The sequence below is a fragment of the Plecotus auritus genome (assembly GCF_963455305.1).
Source record: "Plecotus auritus genome assembly, chromosome: 7".
NCBI classification, from domain to species: domain Eukaryota; kingdom Metazoa; phylum Chordata; class Mammalia; order Chiroptera; family Vespertilionidae; genus Plecotus; species Plecotus auritus.
Window position 1 is genome coordinate 19885406 of NC_137774.1, and position 23809 is coordinate 19909214.

The 23809-nt window shown below is 53.1% G+C and overlaps 1 protein-coding gene across 2 annotated transcripts in view; it reads left to right on the top strand.

The window, feature by feature from the left end:
• Positions 1 to 21961, top strand: part of ERN1 (endoplasmic reticulum to nucleus signaling 1) — a 69284-nt gene extending 47323 nt beyond the window's left edge. For both annotated transcript variants that reach the window (XM_080682447.1, XM_080682448.1), the window contains 15 exons: positions 68 to 329; positions 1171 to 1249; positions 2218 to 2383; positions 6444 to 6562; positions 7203 to 7394; positions 8247 to 8514; positions 9245 to 9335; positions 9576 to 9765; positions 10531 to 10630; positions 10881 to 11080; positions 14090 to 14237; positions 15200 to 15327; positions 16529 to 16652; positions 17023 to 17090; positions 17766 to 21961. In XM_080682447.1, the coding sequence (XP_080538573.1) occupies positions 68 to 329; positions 1171 to 1249; positions 2218 to 2383; positions 6444 to 6562; positions 7203 to 7394; positions 8247 to 8514; positions 9245 to 9335; positions 9576 to 9765; positions 10531 to 10630; positions 10881 to 11080; positions 14090 to 14237; positions 15200 to 15327; positions 16529 to 16652; positions 17023 to 17090; positions 17766 to 18017 (2387 nt within the window). In that variant the 3' untranslated portion in view covers positions 18018 to 21961. The remainder of the gene's footprint in view (positions 1 to 67; positions 330 to 1170; positions 1250 to 2217; positions 2384 to 6443; positions 6563 to 7202; positions 7395 to 8246; positions 8515 to 9244; positions 9336 to 9575; positions 9766 to 10530; positions 10631 to 10880; positions 11081 to 14089; positions 14238 to 15199; positions 15328 to 16528; positions 16653 to 17022; positions 17091 to 17765) is intronic.
• The last annotated feature ends 1848 nt before the right edge of the window (positions 21962 to 23809 follow it).

Genomic DNA, 23809 nt, shown 5'->3' on the forward strand with positions numbered 1-23809 from the left:
GGACCTGAGGATGTGGTTGCAAAATGGGGCGAGACTCAACGTGGCTTTGTTTGTCTGATCTGTGCAGAGATGTCCCATTTTGTGTCCAATGGTGATGGGCTGGTGGTGACGGTGGACAGTGAATCTGGCGACGTCCTGTGGATCCAAAACTATGCTTCCCCTGTGGTGGCCTTTTACGTCTGGCAGCGGGAGGGGCTGCGGAAGGTGATGCACATCAACGTCGCTGTGGAGACCCTGCGCTACCTGACCTTCATGTCCGGGGAGGTGGGGCGCATCACCAAGTGGAAGTACCCCTTCCCCAAGGAGACGGAGGCCAAGAGCAAGCTGACGTGAGTCGGGGAACTCGGGGCAGAAGAGGGCCTCTGTGACCCTGACACCCTGGTCCTGCCGCAGCAGGCCACACCACACACTGGGGCCAGGGCTCAGCAGATGACTCTGAAGCCGTGAGGAAAATAAAAGCCAAGACTGGCTCATTCAGAAACCCCAGAATATTAGGACCGGGGGCGTCCCCTGGCACTTCAGAATTCTTAAGTATTAAATGAATTAAAATTATGGGTGGGGATAGGAAAGAGACAGTCTTCATAGTACAATTTGGATATATCTCAGGTAGTGGGACTATAAGAGATGTACTCATTTTCCAATTTCATGTATTTTCTAAGTTTTTACTGTAAGTCGTATTCACTTAAAAATCAGGCCCACACTGTTACGGTGCATGTGTCTAAGATTCAGCGGGCTTGTGCTCTCCAACCCAGCCCCTCAGTCTCAGTTTCCCACTTGAGAGAGCTTTTGGAGAAGAGCAAATGAGATGATATGCAGGGATGTTTTCTCTAAATTATAACCACCATCTTAGGGGCTTTGCCGTGGTCGCAAGCGCCAGTCTCTCCCGGCGAGCCCTGCATGCGTCCTTTCTGTGGGCGCCGCGGGGATGGCCGAGGGCAGCCCCGCCCGTTGCAGATGAGGACACCAGGCAGTGAATGGCAGAGGGGGCCTGAGTCCAGTTCTGCTGCCAGGCCAGGAGTCTGGCCTCCACAACCAGCGTGCTTAGGAGTTCATCTGGCTGTCCTTCTGGGTGGTATTTGGGGCTGGGGCTGGGGCTGGGGCTGGGATTCTTCTCCCAAAAAGCCCAGAATTTAAAGGACTGTGGAATGCATGTGTCTGTTTTCCTCCTAGGCCCACCCTGTATGTTGGGAAATACTCTACTAGCCTCTACGCCTCCCCCTCAATGGTCCACGAGGGGGTTGCTGTTGTGGTAAGTCCCCTTGTGAGGGGGGAGGGGGAAGCCTCCTAACTGCTAACTCCTAACTGCTCCTGTTCCATTTTTGCGAAGTGACTTTGAGTCCTATATAAGCATCTGTTGGTTAAGAATGCAAGACACAGATCTTAGATCCTCAAACACATTTCCTGCACATACCACCTTCTCCTTTCGAGGAGAGCTGCGTGGCAAACAGCTGGCTAGGTCCGGAAGCCCTGGTCACTCCCTTTGCCGTGGTGTTGAAGCCTAACCCCCACAGGTGGTCACAGCTCTCCTCACCCCGTCCCACGGTGCCGTCCTCCCCACTGCTGGGTCCAACCCGTGCGTCTTCTCGCCGATCTCAGAAGTCCCTGTCCATCTCGCTTAGCTTTTGTTCAGGCTGCACCTCACACTCCGGCCCTCCCCTTCCTCCTTTTCGCTACTCAGATCCTTTTCATCCTTTCCTGACCTGGACTGAAGCCTCACGATCCTGGCTGCTCATTTGGTGTTTGAGGTGTTTGGTTGGCATCATTTGTCTTTCCAGTGAGGCGAGTTGGTCAGCGGCTCCCATGAGCAGGGCAGCCTCACTTGAGGTCCAGCAGTGCCCGAGCCAGCAGCGGGCTCGTTGAGGGAGCTTACTCCACCCTGGTCAGGTGCATGGATTGTGGATTGCTCGGTGCCCTGGCATTCTCCTTCACTTACACTGCTGCTCACAGTAGCCGCTTGGAACTCCACACATACCCTTCCTGTTCCCAGTTCCTAGACAAAAGGATTTGAAAAGGTGTCCATGTTAAAGACCTCAACACAGCATTTCACGTCCTGAGGGGGGAGCCTCCCCTGCCGTCCCTCGGCCTTTGTGTCTTGCTCTGACTGTCCTGGACCAGCCCCAACCGGAGGTAGGACAGTCCCTTAGGACAGTCACAGGAAGGGAAGGCCTGTTCACCTGCAAGGGCTGCCCAGGCCTCACTTCAGTTCTGTCTCCACAGCCTCGAGGCAGCACCCTTCCTTTGCTGGAAGGCCCCCAGACTGACGGTGTCACCATTGGGGACCAAGGGGAGTGTGTGATCACACCCAGCACGGACCTGAAGATTAACCCTGGGCTCAAAGGGAAGAACAAGCTCAACTACTTGAGGAACTACTGGCTTCTGATCGGTGAGTTGATTCCCTGCCATGTGCTGCCTCCTGGTGGGCAGAGCCGACCTTGCTAGTTACAGTCTACTGCTTTGTGCTTAGTTTGTGTCCTAGTCAGTCTTCCAGATCTTGAACATGTTTACCCCCAAGGGAAATAAACAGGGCAGCTGTGTTGCCAAGTCAGTTCTCAAAAATTATTTAACTACTATTCCAAAACTCAGGTACTATGTACAGTCATGTTGGGGATACGGTCTGAGAAATGCATCGTTAGGCGATTTTTTCATTTTGCAAACATCCCAGAGTGTTGTTACACAAACCTAGAAGGTACAGCCTACTGCACACCTAGGCTATATGGCACGGCGTACTGCTGCTGGGCTACAAGCCTCCGCAGCGTGTTACTGCACAAAACAGCACGAGATTAAATCAAGCCCAAGAGAAAATGATGCCGTCCAGAGAGACAGTAAGCACAAGATATATGAGGCTTAACGTGGAACACGGTTTGACAGCAAACTTTATAAGTAGAAAGAGGACACTTTAAAATAACAAAAAGTATAGTACAGTAAATACATAAACCAGTAACAACATAGATGTTTATTGTCAATATTTGTACTGCACACAATTGTCTGTTACACTTTTATACGACTGGCAGTGCAGTAGGTTTGTTTACTCCAGCATCACCGCAGACTCGTGAGTAATGGGTTGTGCTGTGACAAGATGGCGACGTTGCCAGGCGATAGAAAATTTTCACCTCTGTTATAATCTTACGGGGCCGTTGTCATATATGCAGTCTGCCATCGACCAAAACGTCGTTGTGCAGCACATGACTGTAATGTAAACTTGGTGCAACCAACCATCTGATGGACTGGAAGTCTGGCGCTGGCACTAAGCACTTGAGAATACATTTCCTGTTTTTCACAGGTAGGCACCCCTGTTACTTCCATTGAGAGTTAAGGAAACTGGAGCGATTTCTGTGGAAGAATTCACTTGGAGTTGGTGTGGGTGTGGGGGAGGCGGGGGGAGGAGAGGGTTGAAGACGAGCAGGGACTGAGGGAGGTGAAGAGTTAGAGGCTGAATCCGGGTCCAGGAGCCGCGGCAGAAATCCTGGGTGTGTATGGGGAGTCCCTTCTCCTTCTCTTCTGCTGTTGCTGCCATCACTCTTCTGCTGTCAGCCAGCCAGATAAGACATCGAGATGACACCCAGAGGCAGTGAGTGTGACAGATGAGGGCAGAGGTGAGAGAGCTGTGTCTCTGGCAAGTGTCCCAAGTAATTACAGCAGGACCGAGTCTTCTTGAATCTGATTTTCCCATCCTGTGTCCCAATTCTGCTGCCTTCCAGCCCCAGAGGTGGAGAGAGGCGGGGATGCAGCCACAGGGGGTGGGGTGGGCAGGAGGGAAGTGGGGGTGCCAGAGTGCACAGGGGCTCCTGAGGTTTCTCCTCACCATTTTCCCTCTTGATCTCTGCTGACTGGTCCCTGGGCTGAGAGAGGACAGAGCCGGGGTCCTGGGTAGGGAATGTGGAGGGGCTTGGGGAGTGCAGGGCCTTGAAGGCTGGCCTGGGAGCAGTGTAACTGGGTGGTGCAGAGGAACCTGGGTGTACTCAAGCCCTGACCATTCCTTTTGTAGCTGCCCAGGTCTCGTTCTTCTCATTCATCCTGACTCTTTGCAGCCATTTTTCTTTTAGTCATTATCTTTACCAAAAAATGGGCATAGGAGATGGCAAAATAATTATACTTTTTTTTTTTTTAAACAGAAGTAGTTTGAAAAACTTGTTGAAGGGGCTCACAGTAAGGGAAAAAATAGCTGATGAGCAGAGGCCACTAAAGTGATATGGCGACTTCGTTTTATGTACCAGTTAAGGGGACACAGACTGCCTACTAATGGTTAAGAAGTGAAAAAAGTATTGGAAATTAAGGAAAGGTATATGTAAGACTATTTAAAAAATACAGAAAAACCCTTCATGGCTTTATCATAGCAAAATGACATCCCTTTAAAAAGGAAAAGTTGCTCAAGTAAGAAAACTGAAAAACCCAACGGAGTACAAAGAAGTAGTTGGGGAAGCATCCCGCAGTTCTGAAGGCCCTTCTGAGGACACGCGTAGCCATTTTAAATAGACTTTGTGTAAACGGGCCACAGGTCAAAGGATTCGCTCTTCATGTTGAACTATTATGTTCTTCTATTTGGTTTTTGTGGAAGAAATTCAGAAGGGAAGGAAGAGAGAAGAAGGGAAAGGAGAGAGATAGAAACATTGATGAGAGAGAAACATCACATTCATCTTGAAAATAAAATGAGTCCTCTTAGCTTGAGGGACTTGGTCTGGGGGTTGCCCAGAGCAGCAGTCCTAACCTGGGGTGCTCTCAGCTTCACCTGGGAGCTTTGTCAATTAGGCATTCAAGCCCCCCAAGATCCTGAATCAGTAGGTCCAGGGCAGGGCCTCTGCTTTTGCTCTGGAGTCCAGACATAACTGCTGATGGTAGATAATCACTAAAACGCAGGAACCATTTGCATGAAAGTGTTTCCGGGTCTCGTGAGTACGTTTGGAGCATACTTGGTTCAGTATGTGAAGCGTGATATTACTTAAAGCCGAGCTGAGGGAGAAGCCTGTGTGTAAGAACTACAGGAGGAAGACGAATTGGGGCTGATCACTTCCATGGCAGTGGGTTGCGAGGTGCCCTACAGGAGGGGCAGGACTTGGAGCGCTAAGAGCGGGCGTCAGGGGTGAGGGTGGCAGGGCACTGCTGCCCGGGGTGGGTGGCTTGTGGAAGGCACAGTTTGATTTCTCTTAGAGTGAAGGTCTTCTGTTAGCCTCAGAGGGACCGGGAGATACTCACGTTCAGGTCCCTGGGCCCCGCCAGCAAATCTGAGTCTGAAGTCTGAAGCCGCAGACCTCACGTGAGGAAGTACGACTCCGCAGCAAAGCCTGTCTCCGAGGTCTTCGGCCGACAAGGGGCAACTAGGGGCGGATCAGAGCAAAATGAGGCTTCCCTTGAAGAGTGGTGTTGTGTTGTTGGTAGAAAACTGACCTAAAGAGAGGAACTAGGTCAAAAAATGTCCGTAGCTTGGACTAGCTGCCATTTGTTTGTATCTTGGCAGTACATCGTCCAACCTTGGATAGAATAGCGGAAAGATCACAGTGAGACCCGATCTCAGTGAGAGAACCAACAGGAAAGTGTCAGGGGCCAGGGTGCCGGCAGCCCAGTGGGAGAGGTGAACTGGCACGCTTGGCGGTGTGCGGGGTCATTTGCACACAGTAGGTGCTCAGTAAATGTGTGATGAATACTAGGTAGTCACGAAGTAGTCGTGTGGAGAACAGTGAGTGAACGCTGAGAGCACCGGGACCCCTGTCCTTCAGCAAATACATTCTGTTGCTCTCGCGAGCAGCTCACCACTCCCCAGCTCACATTGCGGTAAAAGGGCTAGAGCTCCCCCGGAGCCATTGAAAACCAAGATGGGAAGTTGATGCTCTTGGTGGAGTGATGTTACAAGGGTAAGCGTGGAAGGGCGAACTCCTTGGACGTCGAACAAAGCCTCATAACGCTTCAGCAGCAGACAGCCTGTTAGGAACATGCACACAAGTCTTGCTCTGAAACGTATTCCCAGCACCCTAATTTCTCTCTTGACAAGGAGACTTCTCGCCCCTCATTATGAGATTCAGAAGACTGGATATGTGCCATTAAGTAACAAAATGTCTTTTTTTTTTTTTTTAAGTTTTTATTGATTTTATAGAGAAGGGAAGGGAGAGAGATAGAAATATTGATGAGAGAGAAACATCAATTGGCTGCCTCCTGCATGCCCCTATTGGGGATTGAGCCCACAATGCCACATGTGCCCTGGCCCAGAATTGAACTGGTGACCTCCTGGTTTATGGGTGGATGCTCAACCACTGAGCCACACCAGCTGGGCAAAACTTCTGTCTTGATGAGACATTCCTGGCAGCTGCCTCTCGTGTTCTTGCTCTCCCTTTACAGATGTGAGTGTTTGCACAGCGGGCCTCTCCGTGGATAGCAACTGCGACCTCAGCTGGGCCGCGAGGGCTGCCACCACCTGGACGCTGTTCTCACGAAAGTTTTCTTTCCTCTCCCAGGGCACCATGAAACGCCACTGTCTGCATCCACCAAGATGCTGGAGAGATTCCCCTACAATCTGCCCAAACACCGGGAAAATGTGATTCCTGCTGACTCCGAGAAAAAGAGCTTTGAGGACGTGAGTGGGGCAGGGAGCAGCTACGGCTCTGCGGGTCGGGTGGTGGGAATAGTTATTACTCTTACCTTTAGAGCTCGCAGTCGACTCCGCTGGGGCATCCACGGCAACTCACAGCTAGTAGGGACAGAGGGGAGGAAGGAGATGGCCATTAGCAAAAGCTGCAGGAAAGGCAGTGGGACCGAAGGGTGGGACAGCAGCAGAGGCCGCTGGAGGGAGGACAGCAGAGGTTAGACCTGGAGGTGAGGCTGACCCTGTGTGACCAGCTGTGGGGCTGAGGAGACAGGCCTGACTGGATCTGAGGCTACCAGGTGGGGACCAGTGGGAAATGGGATCACTTGTCTACAGAAGAGCCATGTTACCAAACCTTGACAACCCTGGCAGAGGAGGGGAGACGAAGAGAGGAAGTGGGGAGACCGGAGTCCAGTGGCTGCTCAGCCTGAGTAACGATTACATCACAGCAATAATTCTCAAGGCAGTCGCTTTGGGACAGGCAGCGGTTGTCGGCCCCGTGCCCTCTGGAAGGGCTTAACAAATCCATCACACTTCACATATTCCTTGTGAAGAGTCAGTGCTGCTCTTGATTGGCTCGTTTGTCTGGCTGGAAATGTTGCAGAGATGTAACCACTCTCTCCCACATAAGGTTATCCACCTGGTTGACCAGACTTCAAAGCATGCGCCCAGCACCGTTTCTCAGGATGTGGAGGAGAAGTTCGCTCACGCCCCCGCCAAGCCCGAGGCCCCCGTGGACTCCGTGCTCAAGGACATCGCCACCATCATCCTGAGCACCTTCCTGCTCATCGGCTGGGTGGCCTTCATCATCACCTACCCCCTGGTGAGGCTCGGCCCTCCCCTCGGCCCTCCCGCATGTTTCCAAGCTTCTGTGCCCGTCACCTGATGACAGTGAGGCCTGGACAAACACAGCAAACAAGCATATACGTTGCTTTTCACATGTAAAAGTTAATATTTGCTAATCTTCAAAATCATTGTAATTAGAGAGCCACTGGCTTCTCAAAAAATGATGATTTTGTAAGTACATCTTATGGTTTAACTGTACAAACTGATTTGTAAACCTTGCTTACAGTTCCTTTGAATAGTTAACTACATTTTCCTTTTTTAAGAATAGCCATTACAGGTGAAAATCCCTTTAACTTTCTTCCCTAAAAACCGGCTATTAGAGGTATCAACGAGAGAGAGAAAGGTGGCCTGGTCATCCCTTCCGCTTTCTAGTTGGAAATAAGTGAGCTAACGTCACGTAGCTCACGCTGCAGGAGGTGGGTGCCCGCGTAGGCTGTGCATTGGGTACCATATACCAGAGGGGTATTCCTTCATCAGGTTGCTCCGAGCCCTGATGTCTTATCACCTTAGCTCACAGTGCCCGGGAAGCTCATTCCCATATAGGAATGGGCATATGAACCCTTTACTTTGGGGGTGCTTTCCACTTGTTTAAGTGGGCCCACCTCTGCTGCCCCTGCCTGGAGGCCGTCAGTCTCCGGTGGGAAGAATGGGCTGTCCTGGGAAGTCTAACTGGCAGGAAGACCACCAGCCATGGGACGGACCCTGCCTCCTGTGCCTTCCCACCGTCTCCTCTGCCCTGTGGGGTCACATAAAGTGCACCTGCTTCTCTGGCACAGGGAGCCGCTCCCTGCCTCTCCCCAGGCCCCAGGATGTGTGTTTCTCTTCCCAGAGCATGCATCAGCAGCAGCAGCTCCAGCACCGGCAGTTCCAGCAGGAACTGGAGAAAATCCAGCTCTTGCAACAGCAGCAGCTGCCCTTCCACACACCCGGGGACATGGCTCAGGACACCGAGCTCCTGGACTCATCCGGCCTGTACTCAGAGAGCTCGGGCACTAGCAGCCCCAGCACGTCCCCCCGAGCCTCCAACCACTCGCTGCACTCCAGCGGCTCTGCCTCCAGGGCCGGCACCAGCCCCTGCCTGGAGCAGGACGATGAAGGTAAAGCCAGTCGCCATTTGGTGCCGTTTTCTCTTTCATTTGAGTATCACCTGAGAGGCACAGCACCGTGACCCTCCTGGGAGTGTCCATGGGGTCACGAGGTTCCCGCGCGTTCAACATGTTCTTACCTGACTCCCTCCCACTCTGGGGCCGGGGTCCTGCCCCATCTGGGGCCTCTCCTCAGAGGGTCTTCTGGGAGCCCCCGTGGGGTGCCCCACAAGGGCTGGGAATCACTGCTGACCAGAGTTACACTGGCCCCTGGCTTGAGAGCATTCCCGAGGCCAGCCAAGGACCAGGGAAGAAAGTGCAACTGGTGGTCCCCTTTCCCTTGGAGGGTGGCTCAGGCCGGTGTCAGGACAAGAGACCTCAGAGTCCTCATCTCACACTGGAGACTCTGCAGCTGGTCTCCCCATGTCACATGTCCACAGCAGCTACCCGGGTTTTCAGGTGCAAATCCTTGAGGCGGGTCTGTAGCAAGCCCCTGTCTTCGGGAAGGTGTAAGACGTTCATTCTCACAGCAGTGCAGACGCAGGACCGGGGCAGGGGACAGGGACAGGGTGGCCCTGGGCATGAATGGGGAGCGGGCCCAGCAGCTCTCACCAGGGGACAGGCATAGAGCGTCTGAGATGCATGTCTCAGTCCGAGCCCAGGAAGCTGGTAGCCGTTCTGACCTCCAGGTTTAGGTTAGGTGTGTTTAACACAGCCCCTCCTTTTTCCCGTTTTGTCCCAGATGAGGAAACCAGCATGGTGATGGTTGGGAAAATTTCTTTCTGTCCCAAGGACGTCCTGGGCCACGGAGCGGAGGGCACAATTGTGTACCGGTGAGTGGGTTGGAGAGCCCTGTGCCTTCACCACGACAGACAGGGTCAGAGCCGTGACTCAGACGGAAGAGTTCCGCCTCCAGGGAGAGAAGTGGCGACCACGGGTGGTTGGTTGGGGCCTCCTGGGCTGTGAGGCGGGTGAGTGGCCGCTGTGTCAGAGGAGAAGGAACAGTGTGGGCCTCCTGTCGTGTCCACAGCCTCACTGCACCTCCCAACCCAACCCTGCTCCTTGTCCTGCAGGGGCATGTTCGACAGCCGCGACGTGGCGGTCAAGAGGATCCTCCCCGAGTGCTTCAGTTTCGCCGACCGCGAGGTCCAGCTGCTGCGAGAGTCTGACGAGCACCCGAACGTGATTCGTTACTTCTGCACGGAGAAGGACCGGCAGTTCCAGTACATCGCCATCGAGCTGTGCGCGGCCACGCTGCAGGAGGTGGGTGCCCGCGTCCCCACGGCAGCCTCCCTCCTCCCGGCACCTAGGGCATGGTTTCAGGGACTGCCAAAGTCGCTCTTTTATTTCTTTTTATTAACTTTACTGAAGTTATAATATGTACTCATTTAAAACAGACAGTTTGATGCATTTTGACAAAGCTGCATACCCATTTAAACAAAGTCAAAATGTGGAGCAATTTTATCACCCCAACTTGAACTGGGGCATCCCCTCAGCCTGCCTGGGGCAATCTGTGGTTAGCATCCGTCTCCCCTTGGCCTCTGGAATACCTGGCCGGTCCTGATCCCAGGGCTGGTGTGGGCTTGAAGGATGCTTCCTGATGACCCGAGTCATTAGATCATAATTCCTTTTGCTCAGTTTCCAACTCACCGTGAAACTGTCTCCGTCTCATTCACACGTAGGTTTACCTGTATGAGGCAGTGAGCTCGAGTTTCTTGCCCTCTTATCTTTCCCACTGTAAACTAGTAAGTTGGAGCTTGTTTGTTTGTTTGTTTAAATTAGCCTATTCTTTGAGGAGAAAGTCTTTGGAAAAATAAGGATTTGGACAGAATATTGTCAGTAAAACTTCCCTTTCTTAAAATATGATCAAAGAAAAGGAGCTGACTCAGTACCAAATGTTACAGCAAAAGGCTGGAGGCAGGGTTTTTCTAAATAAAATTGAATCACTTTAAAAAGAGAAAGAGGAGAATGCACCGAGGGGCCGAGTCCTGGGGCTGAGCCACGACCGGGCCTTCGTGTCTCTTGCAGTACGTGGAGCAGAAGGACTTTGCCCACCTTGGCCTGGAGCCCATCACCTTGCTGCAGCAGACCACCTCCGGCCTGGCCCACCTGCACTCCCTCAACATCGGTGAGAGGCTTCCCTCCATTGGCGCAGCCGGGTGGGGTGACCGGCTTGCCAGGTGGGCCTGCCTCTGCCGAAGCTCTTTGCTGCATCGCTGGTGTGCACGCTGTGTAAGGATCTGAGGAGGTTCTTACGCAGTTGAAACCTTTGGAGGCGGCAGGGCGCTTGGCAGTCTGAGGAGGGTGCACTCCCATCGCAGGAGGCGGCCCGATGTTGCTCGTGGTTCACATTGGACTCATCCAGAGTTTTGTGTTAGTTCACAGAGACCTGAAGCCCCACAACATCCTCCTCTCCATGCCCAACGCGCATGGCAGGATCAAGGCCATGATCTCCGACTTCGGCCTCTGCAAGAAGCTGGCAGTGGGCAGGCACAGCTTCAGCCGCCGCTCGGGGGTGCCCGGCACCGAAGGCTGGATCGCCCCGGAGATGCTGAGTGAGGACTGCAAGGAGAACCCCGTGAGTACCGAGCACAGGCCTTTGGGAACTGCCACCTCTTGTACCTCCAGGACTAAGAGCCTCCCATCAGGATTGGAGGGGCAGTGACACGTGTTCAACAGCACGCTGCTGGCCCTTCGCATTGTCTCACGACCAGATGAACGAAAGGGGCGAACAGGAGCAGTGTCTGGTTTTCCCCTCCTTCCCCAGACACTTTCCCCCGTATTTGGGAACTCAGAGCTTTCATAAGGTGAACAAACAGCCAGTTTGTTTTTTGTTTTCTCCCAACTTTTTATTTGGAGAATTTTTAAGATGTGCAGAAAAGACCTCTGTACGTCCGTCCAGATTCAACATTTGTTAGTTATTTTTCACTTTCTCTCTGTCTGTTGCTGAACTATTTGCATATAAAAGGGAAGCATCCCAGTCCTTCACCCATAAATACCCTAACAGGTGTCTCCCAAGAACAAGCACAGCCCTAACCTTTATACCATTCACACCTCAACAGTTAACGTTTGACATGACACTCAGTCCGTATTCACATTGCCCCAGATCCCGCTTACAAAGCGGGTATTTGTAAACCAGGGTCCAGTCAGGTGCCTTGCATTGCATGTGATGCTCTCCTCTTTAATCTGCTTCGGTCCTCCGACCTCCGACCTTCTCTGCTCCATGGGAGTGGCGTTTGAAGAGTGAGGCGCTCGTCTGAAGAAAGCCCCGTTCGGGCTTGCTCACTCGTTTCCTCGTGGTGGTGTTTAACTCACTGTCCAGTCCTTGTATTCCCTGTGAACTAAAAATAGGCCCAAAGGACCGATTGGATTAAAGGTAGATGTTCTTGCAGCAGCCGTCACGGGACACGGCCTCAGGAGGCACAACATGGCAGGTTGTACCGTTGTTCCTGGACCCCGGCTGGTGATGCCAGCTTGGCTCACTCGGCACAGGTGGCGCCTGCTGTTCTCCCCACCACGTTTTCCTTTGTTGTTAGTTCCCTGTGGGGCGATGTTTGGCACAGCGTGGATGGTATCCTCTTTCCCAACAGTCATTCGCCCGATGGCACAGTATCACTGACAGCCCCTCCCGGAATTCCTTAACTCATTGGGAATTCTTCTGCATTTATTAGCTGACATTTTTCTATAAAGAAGAGTTTTATTTCTGATCCCCTTTCTCTCTCTTTTTTTTTTTCCACTATGAATTCATGGATTTTTAAAATAGTGTTATAATCCATTGTAGTCCTTTTTTTTCCTATTCTTTTTTCTATTTGTTTCTCCTTTTGACACTCACATTGTTCCAGATTGGTTCAATGGGAGCCCTCCCGCTGGCTTCTTCATCCTTTTGTTGAGAGCCCATTCGTGTCTTGGCACCTTTACCCCGCACTCCCCCGATCCAGGCCCAGATGGGATCAGCCAGTCTAACAGATGAGATTCTGTCGAGCCCTCTTACCACATTCACGGGGATCAGTGAGTCAAAGAAGTCATTTATGAGGAAGAGTCATGAGAAAATTCATCACACTTTAAGCACTTAAACTTAAAGCAAGTACTGTGATTCGTTAAGGAATAGGAATCTTTGATGTAGGTTTTTTTCTTTGCATTCCAGCCCAACTGAATGGAGTTGTTCATTTCCTCTCCTGTATAAAGCACCTCACATGCCACTTCCGCGCCTCCTAGTTTAAGACCTAGACATTTCACACCCGTCCTAAGAGCAGAATCCTAGCTAACTATGCCCCAGTCCCTCACAGGGGAGTCTCCCACATCTAATTCATAGGAGTTTTAAAGCCACTCCCCTTTATTGGATCTTTGCAAAACTCAGCTCACCTCAAACTTGGTGACAGTCGTGTTTTTACAGCTTATGGAATATTTAAATTAAAGAGCAAGTGGCAATAATCAGTTTGGAAAGAACATAACAGTGTAGAGATGAGCTGGTGGGAGCAGAGCACCCAGGCGTGTAGGACAAGAGCCCCCCGCATCAGTGCTGAGTGTACGGGGCGTCAGGCAGCGCAGGCTGTGGCCGACGGGGAGCCTGAGTGACACCGAGCAGGCGAAGCGACAGGCGAGCTCCAGCTGTGGCGGACTTGCCCCTCTGTCCCCAATCTCACCCGCATGAGGGCAATTCTGATGGTCGGGCCTGGGAATTGGGAGACCTGAGTCTCGTCCTTGAAGGGGACAACCTTGCCCTGGTCGCCATTCCTCTCTGCCCATGTCCTTATGACATTCGCTGTGCTCGTCCCATGGGGCTGTGCTGAGGGTGAACGACAGGTCATTGTTGTTACAGGAGTGTTTTCCCCAGAGTGGAAGGTGGCGGTTCCTGGGTTTCTCTCCCTGGTCCTGCGGTGTCTGCTGGACAATCACAGTGGTGCAGCCTGGCGGCAGGCCATGCTCGGGAGCCACCTAGTGTTACATCCAAGTAGCGCAGGCTGGAAACCACACCGCACGTTTTCCCGCAAGTCCCCGCATACGCAGAGTGGGTTTGTGGCATAAGTGAGAGGTGTAAGCGGACATCAGAATGACCTTCCTGGAAACTTGTCGCATAGTTTCTTTCTGGGGCTGTTTTTGAAGCAGCAGGTGTTTCATTCCTTTATTAGCTAAGTTTTAAAGCCTAACATAAGCAGGCCCTGGGCACACCAGGCAGCAAAGGCACAGAAATCCCCGCCTCCGGAGCCACCTGCCGGCTGGGTAGAGTGGCTGAGGGCCAGGAGGGAGCTTCCTGGGGCCACACCCCAGTCTAGGTGAATTTTCACATGTTAATGCACTTAATCTTCACAACAACCCGAGGAATTGTGTGTTCCCTCCTTTTTCCGTTGGAGGACACACAGCACAGAGCAGTCGCGGGGCTTCCGGCTGGCCCGTGGCAGAGCCCATGTCTCCGAGGTGAACACGCCACCCGCGCGGCCCCTGCAGGGGCCCAGCACTGCCCCGAGCAATTCCCAGACGTTCGCCTGTCCTCCACGACATGTTCACCGTGCAGGAAGTGGCAGCCACTCCCCCGCTCCTGGGGAGAGGGGCTCCCAGAAGGCCTCTCACACCCCGCGCTTCTTTTCAGACCTACACGGTGGACATCTTCTCTGCGGGCTGCGTGTTTTACTACGTGGTTTCCGAGGGCAGCCACCCTTTCGGCAAGTCCCTGCAGCGACAGGCCAACATCCTCCTGGGCGCCTACAGCCTCGACAGCTTACAGCCCGAGAAGCACGGTGAGTGGGCAGAGGGCGTGCGGGGAGGCCGCCCTCAGCTGCCCGGATGCCCCTGCGCTGGGATGATGCCAGCTGTTCCCAGGCGTCCTCTCCAGGGGCCCACCGTCCTGCGGCACCTCCTTCTAGAGCCAAGAAGCTGAGTTTCCGTCAGGTCCCCCAATTACCTGTGTGACCTGGGCAGCCCCTGTGGGGACCTGTGTTCTCCAGCTCGTGACTGGTGAGGGTTATATAATCTGAGGTCTTTCCTGCCCCGACGTTCAGAAGGACACGCAGCCCACGCGTCATACACTGGCCTGCGCCAGTGGTCAGCATGGTCAGCGGCTGCAGGCGGGGCTGGGGTCAGGCAGGCTTGGTCCTCACTCTCCAGGCGTGGGTGCAGCAAATCTTCCTGACCTCAGGCTTTTCTGTGTTATAATCCACCCACGACACCCAGTTCTTAAAAAAGCCTTTAACTTTTTAAAATTAAAAACTAACTTGGGTTTTTGCTTATGGATTAATTTCCCTTATTCCCTGTTGAGAAACATTTGGTTAAGGCCCATGATTCCATTATACGGTGATGAGTGACTGCTGATGACACCTTTGTATATATTATTCTGGTCATCTAGGCATATGTGCATAGGTACATACTGTTTTGCAACATGCTCGATTCTTAGCTTCACCTTGACTCTCCGTGTCAACCCCTGTTCAGTGGGGCATCATTCTCGTGGCCCCCAGTTCAGGGTAGGGGCGCGGCCGTCACCGAGCCTCTGAGTGGGTATTTCCAGCCCTTTTCACACCCTGTGATGAGGACTCTCCTTAACTGCTGCAGATTCCTGGGCAAGCTCTTCATTATGCTACAGACCAACTCCTGTCCGTGGAGTCTTGAGTCCAAGGGCGTGCGGACGGTTCAGGTGGGGGTGGTCCACCGTGGCGCTGGGCTGGTGGTGATGCGTTCGTCCTGTGCTTGTTGTCCTCCTCTGTAGAAGACGTCATCGCCCGGGAGCTGATAGAGAAGATGATCTCCATGGACCCCCAGAAGCGCCCGTCAGCGAAGCACGTGCTGAAGCACCCGTTCTTCTGGAGCCTCGAGAAGCAGCTCCAGTTCTTCCAGGTGGGCCTGGCTCCATCCAGACTGAGGTAGCGCTCGCCAGGCGTTGAGAAGGCAGCAGACAAGGAATAAGACACATGACCCCGATCCCATACCTAGAGGTCACCCGGCCTGGCATCTTAATATATTTTCTTTTTTTTTTTTTTTTTAATATATTTTATTGATATTTCACAGAGAGGAAGGGAGAGGGATAGAGAGTTAGAAACATCGATGAGAGAGAAACATCGATCAGCTGCCTCCTGCACACCTCCTACTGGAGATGTGCCCGCAACCAAGGTACATGCCCTTGACCGGAATCGAACCCGGGACCCTTCAGTCCGCAGGCCGACGCTCTATCCACTGAGCCAAACCGGTTTCGGCTTAATATATTTTCTTTGTAAAATAAAAGTGTGATCAGGATCAAGCTACATATACTGTTTTGTAGCTTGCCTTTTTTTTTTTTTTTTTTTTTACTGTATATAATATTTTAAGTATTTTTCTATGTTAAAGCTCTAAAATTCTAATGACTGTTGCATTCTATCATATGTGTATGCCATCATTTAAAAACTTTATGTTATGGGAGCTTTCAGATGCACACAAAAGTAGAGGAAATATGATAATCAACTCCCAGTTAGCCATCAGCCAGGTCCAACAATTGTTAACTCAGCCTTGGCCCTCTCTCCACCTCTCCCCACTCCCCCCAAAAAATATTTTGAAGCAGACCTCAGCGCCATATAATTTCATTCGAGTTTTGCAGATTTAAACATCTCCTTATATTGGGTTTTTGTTTGCGCAGCTCTTAAGATAGATTCTGAGAGGTTAAATTACAGGATCAGTGGACATGAACTCCTTTAGAGGTCTGGCTATTTTGAGGCCTCCTGGTGTTGCCAGGTGGCTTTGGGGAAGGTGATGTGTTCCTCAGAGTCCTCCCTGGTGTGAAATGCAGGTGAGGTGCTCAGGTTATAGACAGGTGTGATCTGTGTCATCTCTCTGTCGTGGAGACAGACCGTGTGGGCCTCTCTGCAGTGAGCAACAGACATGGCCACTCCCAGGGGAAAGTTACTCACTGGGGTGGGGAGGCAGAAGTCCAGCTGCCCAGCCCAGCAGCCGGCTTCAGCCCAGTTCAGGACTCAGGAGGCAGTGACCGCTCTGCCTGGGTGTCGATCCTCCAGCGCTCAGCTTCTCTCCACACTGATGACCATCTGTGGCCCTCGTCTCCCTACAGGACGTGAGTGACCGGATAGAAAAGGAGTCCCTGGATGGCCCGATCGTGAAGCAGCTGGAGAGAGGCGGGCGAGCAGTGGTGAAGATGGACTGGAGGGAGAACATCACCGTCCCCCTCCAGACAGGTGAGCATAGATGTTTCCAAAGCTGCAGCTGGTTCTGAGAAGCAAACGTGGAAATGGCAGCCCCTGGCTGTTTGGGCTCCAAGCACCACCTACGGGTGGAGGCTTTCTGTGCGTGTCGTCTGTGGTTTAGAGACACCAGTGTGTTTCGTTGTTGTCTGAGTGACAGGTCAGTGGTGGGTGGTGCTTGCCTCTGGTCATGGTGTGACCAGCAGGTGGGATGCAGACTGGCATGCCTGGGTTCAGTCTGGGCGCACTCCCGTCCAGAGTGCAGTTACGTTGTTTCAGTCCGATCGCTTAGTCCCCAGGAGCCTCAGGAATTGTTTTCTTGTGAAAAGTGTTTGTTACATTGCATTCCTTGTCTTTTTCCTAGATCTGCGTAAATTCAGAACCTACAAAGGTGGCTCCGTCAGAGATCTCCTCCGAGCCATGAGAAACAAGGTGAGGGCTGTGAACCCAGCCACTGATCCACCCTCTCCTCCTCTCCGTTCTCTACGCATCCTTTAACCCGGCCTGGAATTCTGACCTCGCAGAGGCTGGGCGGCCTTAGCCAGACTTGGCAAAGTAGGGACTTGCTTCCCGTAGACGGGCTTTGTCTTCGGGGACCTTGAGGTTCTGCTGCCGGCATCCTTTGTGGTCTCCGCTGACTGTATGGTGCCCTCTGCCTGCCCGACCCTCGGGGCACTTCCCACATGGGCCTGTCTCCAGGGTCCTGGGGCAGGGGTCCCACTTGTTCTCTGGAGGGACCTGGGGGTACTTTGGCCTGAGCTGTCACTGAGCAGCCTTCAAACAGGGCCCAGGCCCAGACGAGGCCTCCAAGCCTGTTGGAGCAGACACTTCAGTTCCAGGCGACGTTATTCCGCTTGAGGCTGCCAGGGGCCTCGCTAGGTCCCCACGCCAGTCCCCACACTGGGCCCTGCTCAGCTCCGAGGTCTCCTCTGAATGAGGGGAAGCAGCCATGGTGAGCGGGATGGATGGTGGGCCGCTTAAACCTTTCCCCTTTCCTTTACAGAGAACTAATTAACGTTTTCTCCCCTGAGTGATAAAAGGATCTCTGACCAGCGTTTCTTGGGCTCTCTAACTGACGGCCTGTGTCTGTGTCCGCCCTGTTTGCAGAAGCACCACTACCGGGAGCTCCCCGTGGAGGTGCGGGAGACCCTGGGCTCCCTGCCCGACGACTTCGTGCGCTACTTCACGTCGCGCTTCCCCCACCTCCTCTCACACACCTACCGGGCCATGGAGCTGTGCAGCCACGAGAGGCTCTTCCAGCCCTACTACTTCCACCCGCCGCCCCAGCCTCAGTCCCCCGTGACTCCAGACGCCCCTGAGCCAGGCCGGACTCCGTCTTGTGGCCCCAGCTGTGACTGAGCGCCCCATGTCTGCAATCCAGGGCCTGAGGCCACGCTTAGCAAGAAGACCAGGCTCCCAAACCAGTGCCTTGAGCTGCCTGCTCTGCAGCTGGCAGAGGAGGGTCTGACCCCTAGACGGGGAGAGGTGACCCCTCCTGACCTGCAGGAAGCTGGGAAGACGGGCGTGAAAGCTTCACCACCAGGGAACAGCTGCAGGAAGGGCCGTCCCCCGGCAGCAGCAGAGCGCCTCCACCTCCTCCTGGATAGACTGGCTTCAGACATGTTGCGTTTTAAACTTCCTGTTCGATGTCAGCCTGCAGGCCTTGAAGGAAGCGGGAGGAAGAAATCCTAAGCTCTGCCTGTGTGCGGGGCCCCGGAGCAGCTCTCCCCAACCAGCAGGCTGAGGGGCACCGACGGAGGGACGGAGGTCACTGGTCACCGAGCACAGTGCGCCCAAGCATCCCAGGTCACTGGACCCAGTGCTTCCTTGGGGCCGTGGGGTGTGGTATTGGGACAGGTCAGCGCACGCTGGAAAGGGAGGCCACGGCCACCCGTGTCGGAAATGGAGAGGACGCTCGGTTCCAAGGCAGCTGCGGCCCCATGACTGGTGGCCTCCATGGTGGCTTTGTGGCCTGGACCATTTAGGGATGTTTAGGGGCGTTTGGGGGCAAGAAGTGATACTTCCCTGGCCATCAAGGACCCAGGCAGGGACAGGCCTTCGGGACCGGAGGGTCACGGGCCTACCTGGCCACCGTGGCCACCCCAGGAGAGCCCTGGGCTAGAGTGCAGGTGATGAGGCCTCTCTGTCCCTGGAGCCAGCGGGATGGCCAAGGCCAGGCTCCCCGCGTACCTCGTGGGCAGGATTTTCTGTTTCTCTTGGCAGATTTTAATAACTTTATAGTTTGATCACACTGTAGAACGCTACATTAGCACAAGTGAGTGAAGCGTCACGTGAAGCTTGCTCATGAAGAAGAAATGCAATACATCTGTTCTGTGTGGTACACCCCCCCCCCCCGCCCCCCGCCAGGAAGAGTGTTCGTATTCAGAACGTTCTCCAACGCTGGCGAAGAGCAAGCATTACAGCGTCACTATACACACACGTCATCCTCAGTGATATTCCCTGAATCGCCGATGCCATGTTATTTCTCCCCCTCAATTTAATGTAATTTTTAATTTTCGTTTTAGTCAATTCCTGTCTTTTCTCTACCGAGAGCCTTAGTGGTTACATGCAGTGAGGGTACCACGCGAGGAAGCGTTTCCTGTGTACGTGCTCCAGCCGGGGCGCGGTTCACGCGGTTCCGTCCTGGTGAACTCGGAGACTCCGCTGGGAGTGCGAGCGTTGCCGTGGCGTTCGCTGACTGACGGGAAATCACTGTTTCTTACTGTGGACGTCTTCGTGGTGTTCGTGTGTGAAGGCCACGCAGCAAAGGCTCTGGCTCTGCCTTTGTAGACTTCCGTTCCCTTTCATGATGCCTGCGATCACTTGTTCTCCTAAATAGTATCCCGCATCTGTGAAGCTCACCAGTTACCTCATTCCGGCCTGGGAACCCTGGCGTCCTTGGCTTTTCAGGAGTACAGCCAGGCGGGTTCTTCTCCCCGCTCTCATTGGCCTGTGCCAGCTCCATTCCGCGCGTCACTGTGCCACCAGCTCGAGGGACAGGCGGAGAAGGTGCCACGAGTGACCTCCCGGCTGCCAGCACTGCTGAGGGTTCTCTTTGTGGAGTAGCCAGGTCGTTTCTAGCCGCCCAGTACTTGTCATCTCTCTGTTTTGGCTCAACTTGCCTGCAGGACAACTTCTTTTTAAAATGCCTTTTCTGCTGATCGTATTTGTTTCTAACCACCCAACTCAGACTCAGTGATATACCATTTGCTGGGACACTGGCGCTGGGGACAGAGAGAGGGACAAGATAGTCAGAACCCGTGCTCTCAGGAGCCTGTGGTGAGAGACAACGACAAGTTAACATCAGTGCATGGAGGAGCCCAGGGGTGGGGAAGGGCGTGCATTTGGGGTTTGCACCTTTTCAGTCTTAAAGCGCCCGTGTCCCGGACCCCTCGGAACTGGTCAGATTGCTCTCTGTCCATCTTCTCTTCATCACCTTCGGGATCCAGGCCTTCAGGGGCCTGCAGAGGTCTTGCGTGAACACTTGCCATGAAAACATCCTGTGGTAGATCCCGTCTCAGCCTCTAGAATCTGCTGTGCTGTGAGCTATGGGACCTGGAGTACGAGTCCTAGAAGGCTGTTGGACTTTTTAGAAGTATTCGGTTTTATTTTTACGACACTTTTCTCTGATTGCTTCTTGAGCTTTTTAACTTCATTTTATAAAGACTCCGCATGTCACTAGGCATCCGGGCATTGGCACTTTGGGACTCACGGGTGTTACTAGATAAGTCACTAAAACATCTAGGCGCCGAAGTACAAAATCCTGGGTGCAGAGGTGCCCCCCCTCCCCTGTCTCAGTGCAATAGTAGGCTCTTTGCAGCGAGACGTCACTCGGACCCACTGCATGTATTGTATTGGAAGAGCTGCAGGCCAGTGGGCCCAGCAAAGTATTTTCTTCCCATCAAGAAAGTCCTATCAGCATTTACCCTGATCCTCCCACGAAGGCTTTGTGTGGACGTGACTCCTTTATCTGTGTGATTCCGTCTCGTGGCAGTAAAAGATGACTTGGTTGCTAATCTGACCTCTTGCCGATGTGGGTGGGGGCCTTTGGATCGCCATGCTTTCTCCTCTTGGCCGCTATCGTTTCAGAAGTTGGACTCTGGCCAGCCTCCCAATACTTTGGGTTTCCCAAGACTGTTCCCATTCTCCATCTGCTCATTGGCTGGTTCCTGCGGAAGATGGGCTGGCTCCGTGTCCGCAGCCCTCCATGCAGGAAAAGCAAGCCCAGCACCCTGTAGAGAGCCCTTTACATCCTCTTTAGCTTTCATTCAGTTTCTGAAATCCCTTTCCTTCCTACCTCCCGGCGTGTCTTTGCCTGGCCATCCCTGCACCGTCCTGGAGTTGTTCAGATGTGTGTGCCTGGCAGCAGCCTTTCCGAGGAAGTCACTGTGTGTCCCATCCACATAAGCCAGATTTCCTCCTTCCAGGGAAACCAAAGCATCTATCCTCTTCTGTACTTCCTTTATGAAACAGTGATTTCCCATGCGTGACTCCGGTTCTGACTGTAGCAGCACTTAAATCTCTCCTGTGTTCATTGGAGAACCACAGAACCGTCCACAGTGAGCCTCCCTCCAGGGCAGCCTTAACCCACAACCCCGGCCAACGTCCCCCGCCCGCCTCCCGAGCTCTCCGTGCGCTTGGTGGGTGCAGTATTCCTTTTCAGTATCCCAAAAGCTGTGACGGGGGTGTCCCCATTACCTGGAAAGCATTGCCAGTCAACTCAGCCACGTTCTCAGATGCAAACCTTATGTAGTGTTCTTTTTGCAATGACCTATTTATTTAACCTATTTATATTTATTTAATTTTTACTCTGAAGTATACCCCAGTTACAATTGCACTTGCTTAAAGCATAGACGATTTGTTTTGGACAACACCCCTGACCATTTTAAAACTGGAAAAGGAAAAGTTATACTGTATCCTTCCACGGGAGGGATGCCTTACAGTAGCTTTGTTAGTAAAGGGTGAATAATTTGGTCGTGGTAAAAATGTTAATTTTTAAGTGATTTAAAAAATAATTCTGTGCCATCATGTCTTCTCTGTGGATGGTTACTTGTTAAATGTGTGTTAATTATGTGAAACAATCCTCTTTGTGGAGCCTAAAATCCTCCTTTTTAGCTTTATATTTTATAAACTGCCAGATTGTACAATTTTTATGTGTATTTTTAAAGCTTGATGATGTGAGGGTAATTATATAAGTTAAATGGCCTATTTTTGTACCTCCTGTACAGTTTTATAATTCTGCTGATTGATGATGGCATCTTATGTTGAGCCAACCACAAATAAAGGTAGTTTTAGATTTGGAAGCCAGTTTCATCTTCTTAAAGATGCAACCACCACTCAGACCAAGGGGTTGATCCCAACTGTCTTCTGGGGCGAGGGGGTGGCTGGTGAGTGTGAGCAGCTGGCTCAGCCGGTGGGAAGACAGGTGGAGGTGCAGTTGCCTGCTGTATCTGTGGCAGGGAATGGGGCTGGGACATCCATCCTCCTTGGTGGCTCTTTGTGAGAAAAGACCCTTTGAAACACTGCAGGAAGTCCCCCAAAGTATCAATTTGAGCTGAATTCTAGGAAGGTGGCCAAGTTGGGACAGACTTGCCTCATGGTGAGAATTGGGCTCCAGCAGAGTTTGGGGCACACGTACAGTGAATAGGATGCTGGACCAAGAAATCTAGGAGGAGAGAAACCCACTGGGGTGACTCGGCCAGCACAGAGCTGGGAAAGCACGGAGTGTGTCCTCCCTCACGCCAAGGGACGCGTTCTCCTTCTCCCATCCATCCCTCTAGAATCAGAGGAGGCTCTGCTTTCTCCTGCACCACCTGAAGGGGGACACTGAAGGGCCCACCAGCCCCCAGACAGCGTAGCCGGGGCTCAGCTTCAAGGTTGTCTCCTTTCACGTGGCCCCCACCATCCCATCCCCCGCCTCAGAGGGCATCGGTGTGTCCCTGAGAACCATAGACACACCCGCCTGCCCTCTGCAGCTCTGGACACAGTAAAGCCAAGGTCACACGAGGACCTGCTCGCTTCCTGTCACCTGATGCAACAGCAGAGACAGCTCCTGCATTCCCCACACAGCTATTACGCCAGGACTGCGTCTACCTCTTGAATTGGCCCAGGCCAGGTAGGAAGGCAGCTGGTAGTACCCTTAGCTGCTTCTGAGAACAGAGAGAGGAGGCCAGCAGGTGGGGGAGCCGCTGGCATGGCGGGGCTGGGGCTCCAGGCATTGAGATGGGGTTTGTTGCTTTCGTGCTGAGTCAGCTTTGGGCTGCAAAGACAATGTGTTTTCTTAGTGTCTGGTGCACTTTATTAAACACTAGAGGCCCCCCCGGTGCACGAAATTCATGCATGAGTAGGGTCCCTAGGCCTGGCCAGTGATCAGGGCCGATCAGGGCCTTCTGGCTGCTGGTGAGGGCCTTCCTTTGCTGGCTTCTGGCTGCCGGCCAAGGCTTTCATTCCGTGCCATCCCCTGGTGGTCAGTGCACGTCATAGTGAGCGATTGAACTCCCAGTCTCCCGGTCGAACTCCCGAGGGGACACTTTGCATATTAGCCTTTTTTATATATAGACTAGAGGCCCAGTGCACGAAATTCGTGCACGGGTGTGTGTGTCCCTCAGCCCAGCCTGCACCCTCTCTAATCGGACATCCCTCTCACAATCCAGGACTGCTGGCTCCCAACTGCTCGCCTGCCTGCCTTCCTGATTGCCTCTAACCACTTCTGCCTGCCAGCCTAATCACCCCCTAACCACTCCCCTGCCAGCCTGATTGATGCCTAACTGCTCCCCTACAGGCCTGGTTCCCCCCGCCCCCAACTGCTCTCCCCTGCAGGCCTGGGTCCCCCTCAACTGCCCTTCCCTGCAGGCCCAGTCACCCCCAACTTCCCTCCTCTGCCAGCCTGGTCATCCCTAACTGCCCTCCCCTGCAGGCTTGATCGCCCCCAACTGCCCTCCCTTGCAGGCCTGGTCCCTCCCAACTGCCCTCCCCTGCTGACCATCTTGTGTCCACATGGGGGCAGCCATCTTTGACCACATGGGGCAGCCATCTTGTGTGTTGGAGTGGTGGTCAGTTTGCATATTACTCTTTTATTAGATAGGATATGCACACACATACACAACTGTATTCCATCAGCAAATGCACTTACCGGACTCTCTATATTTGTC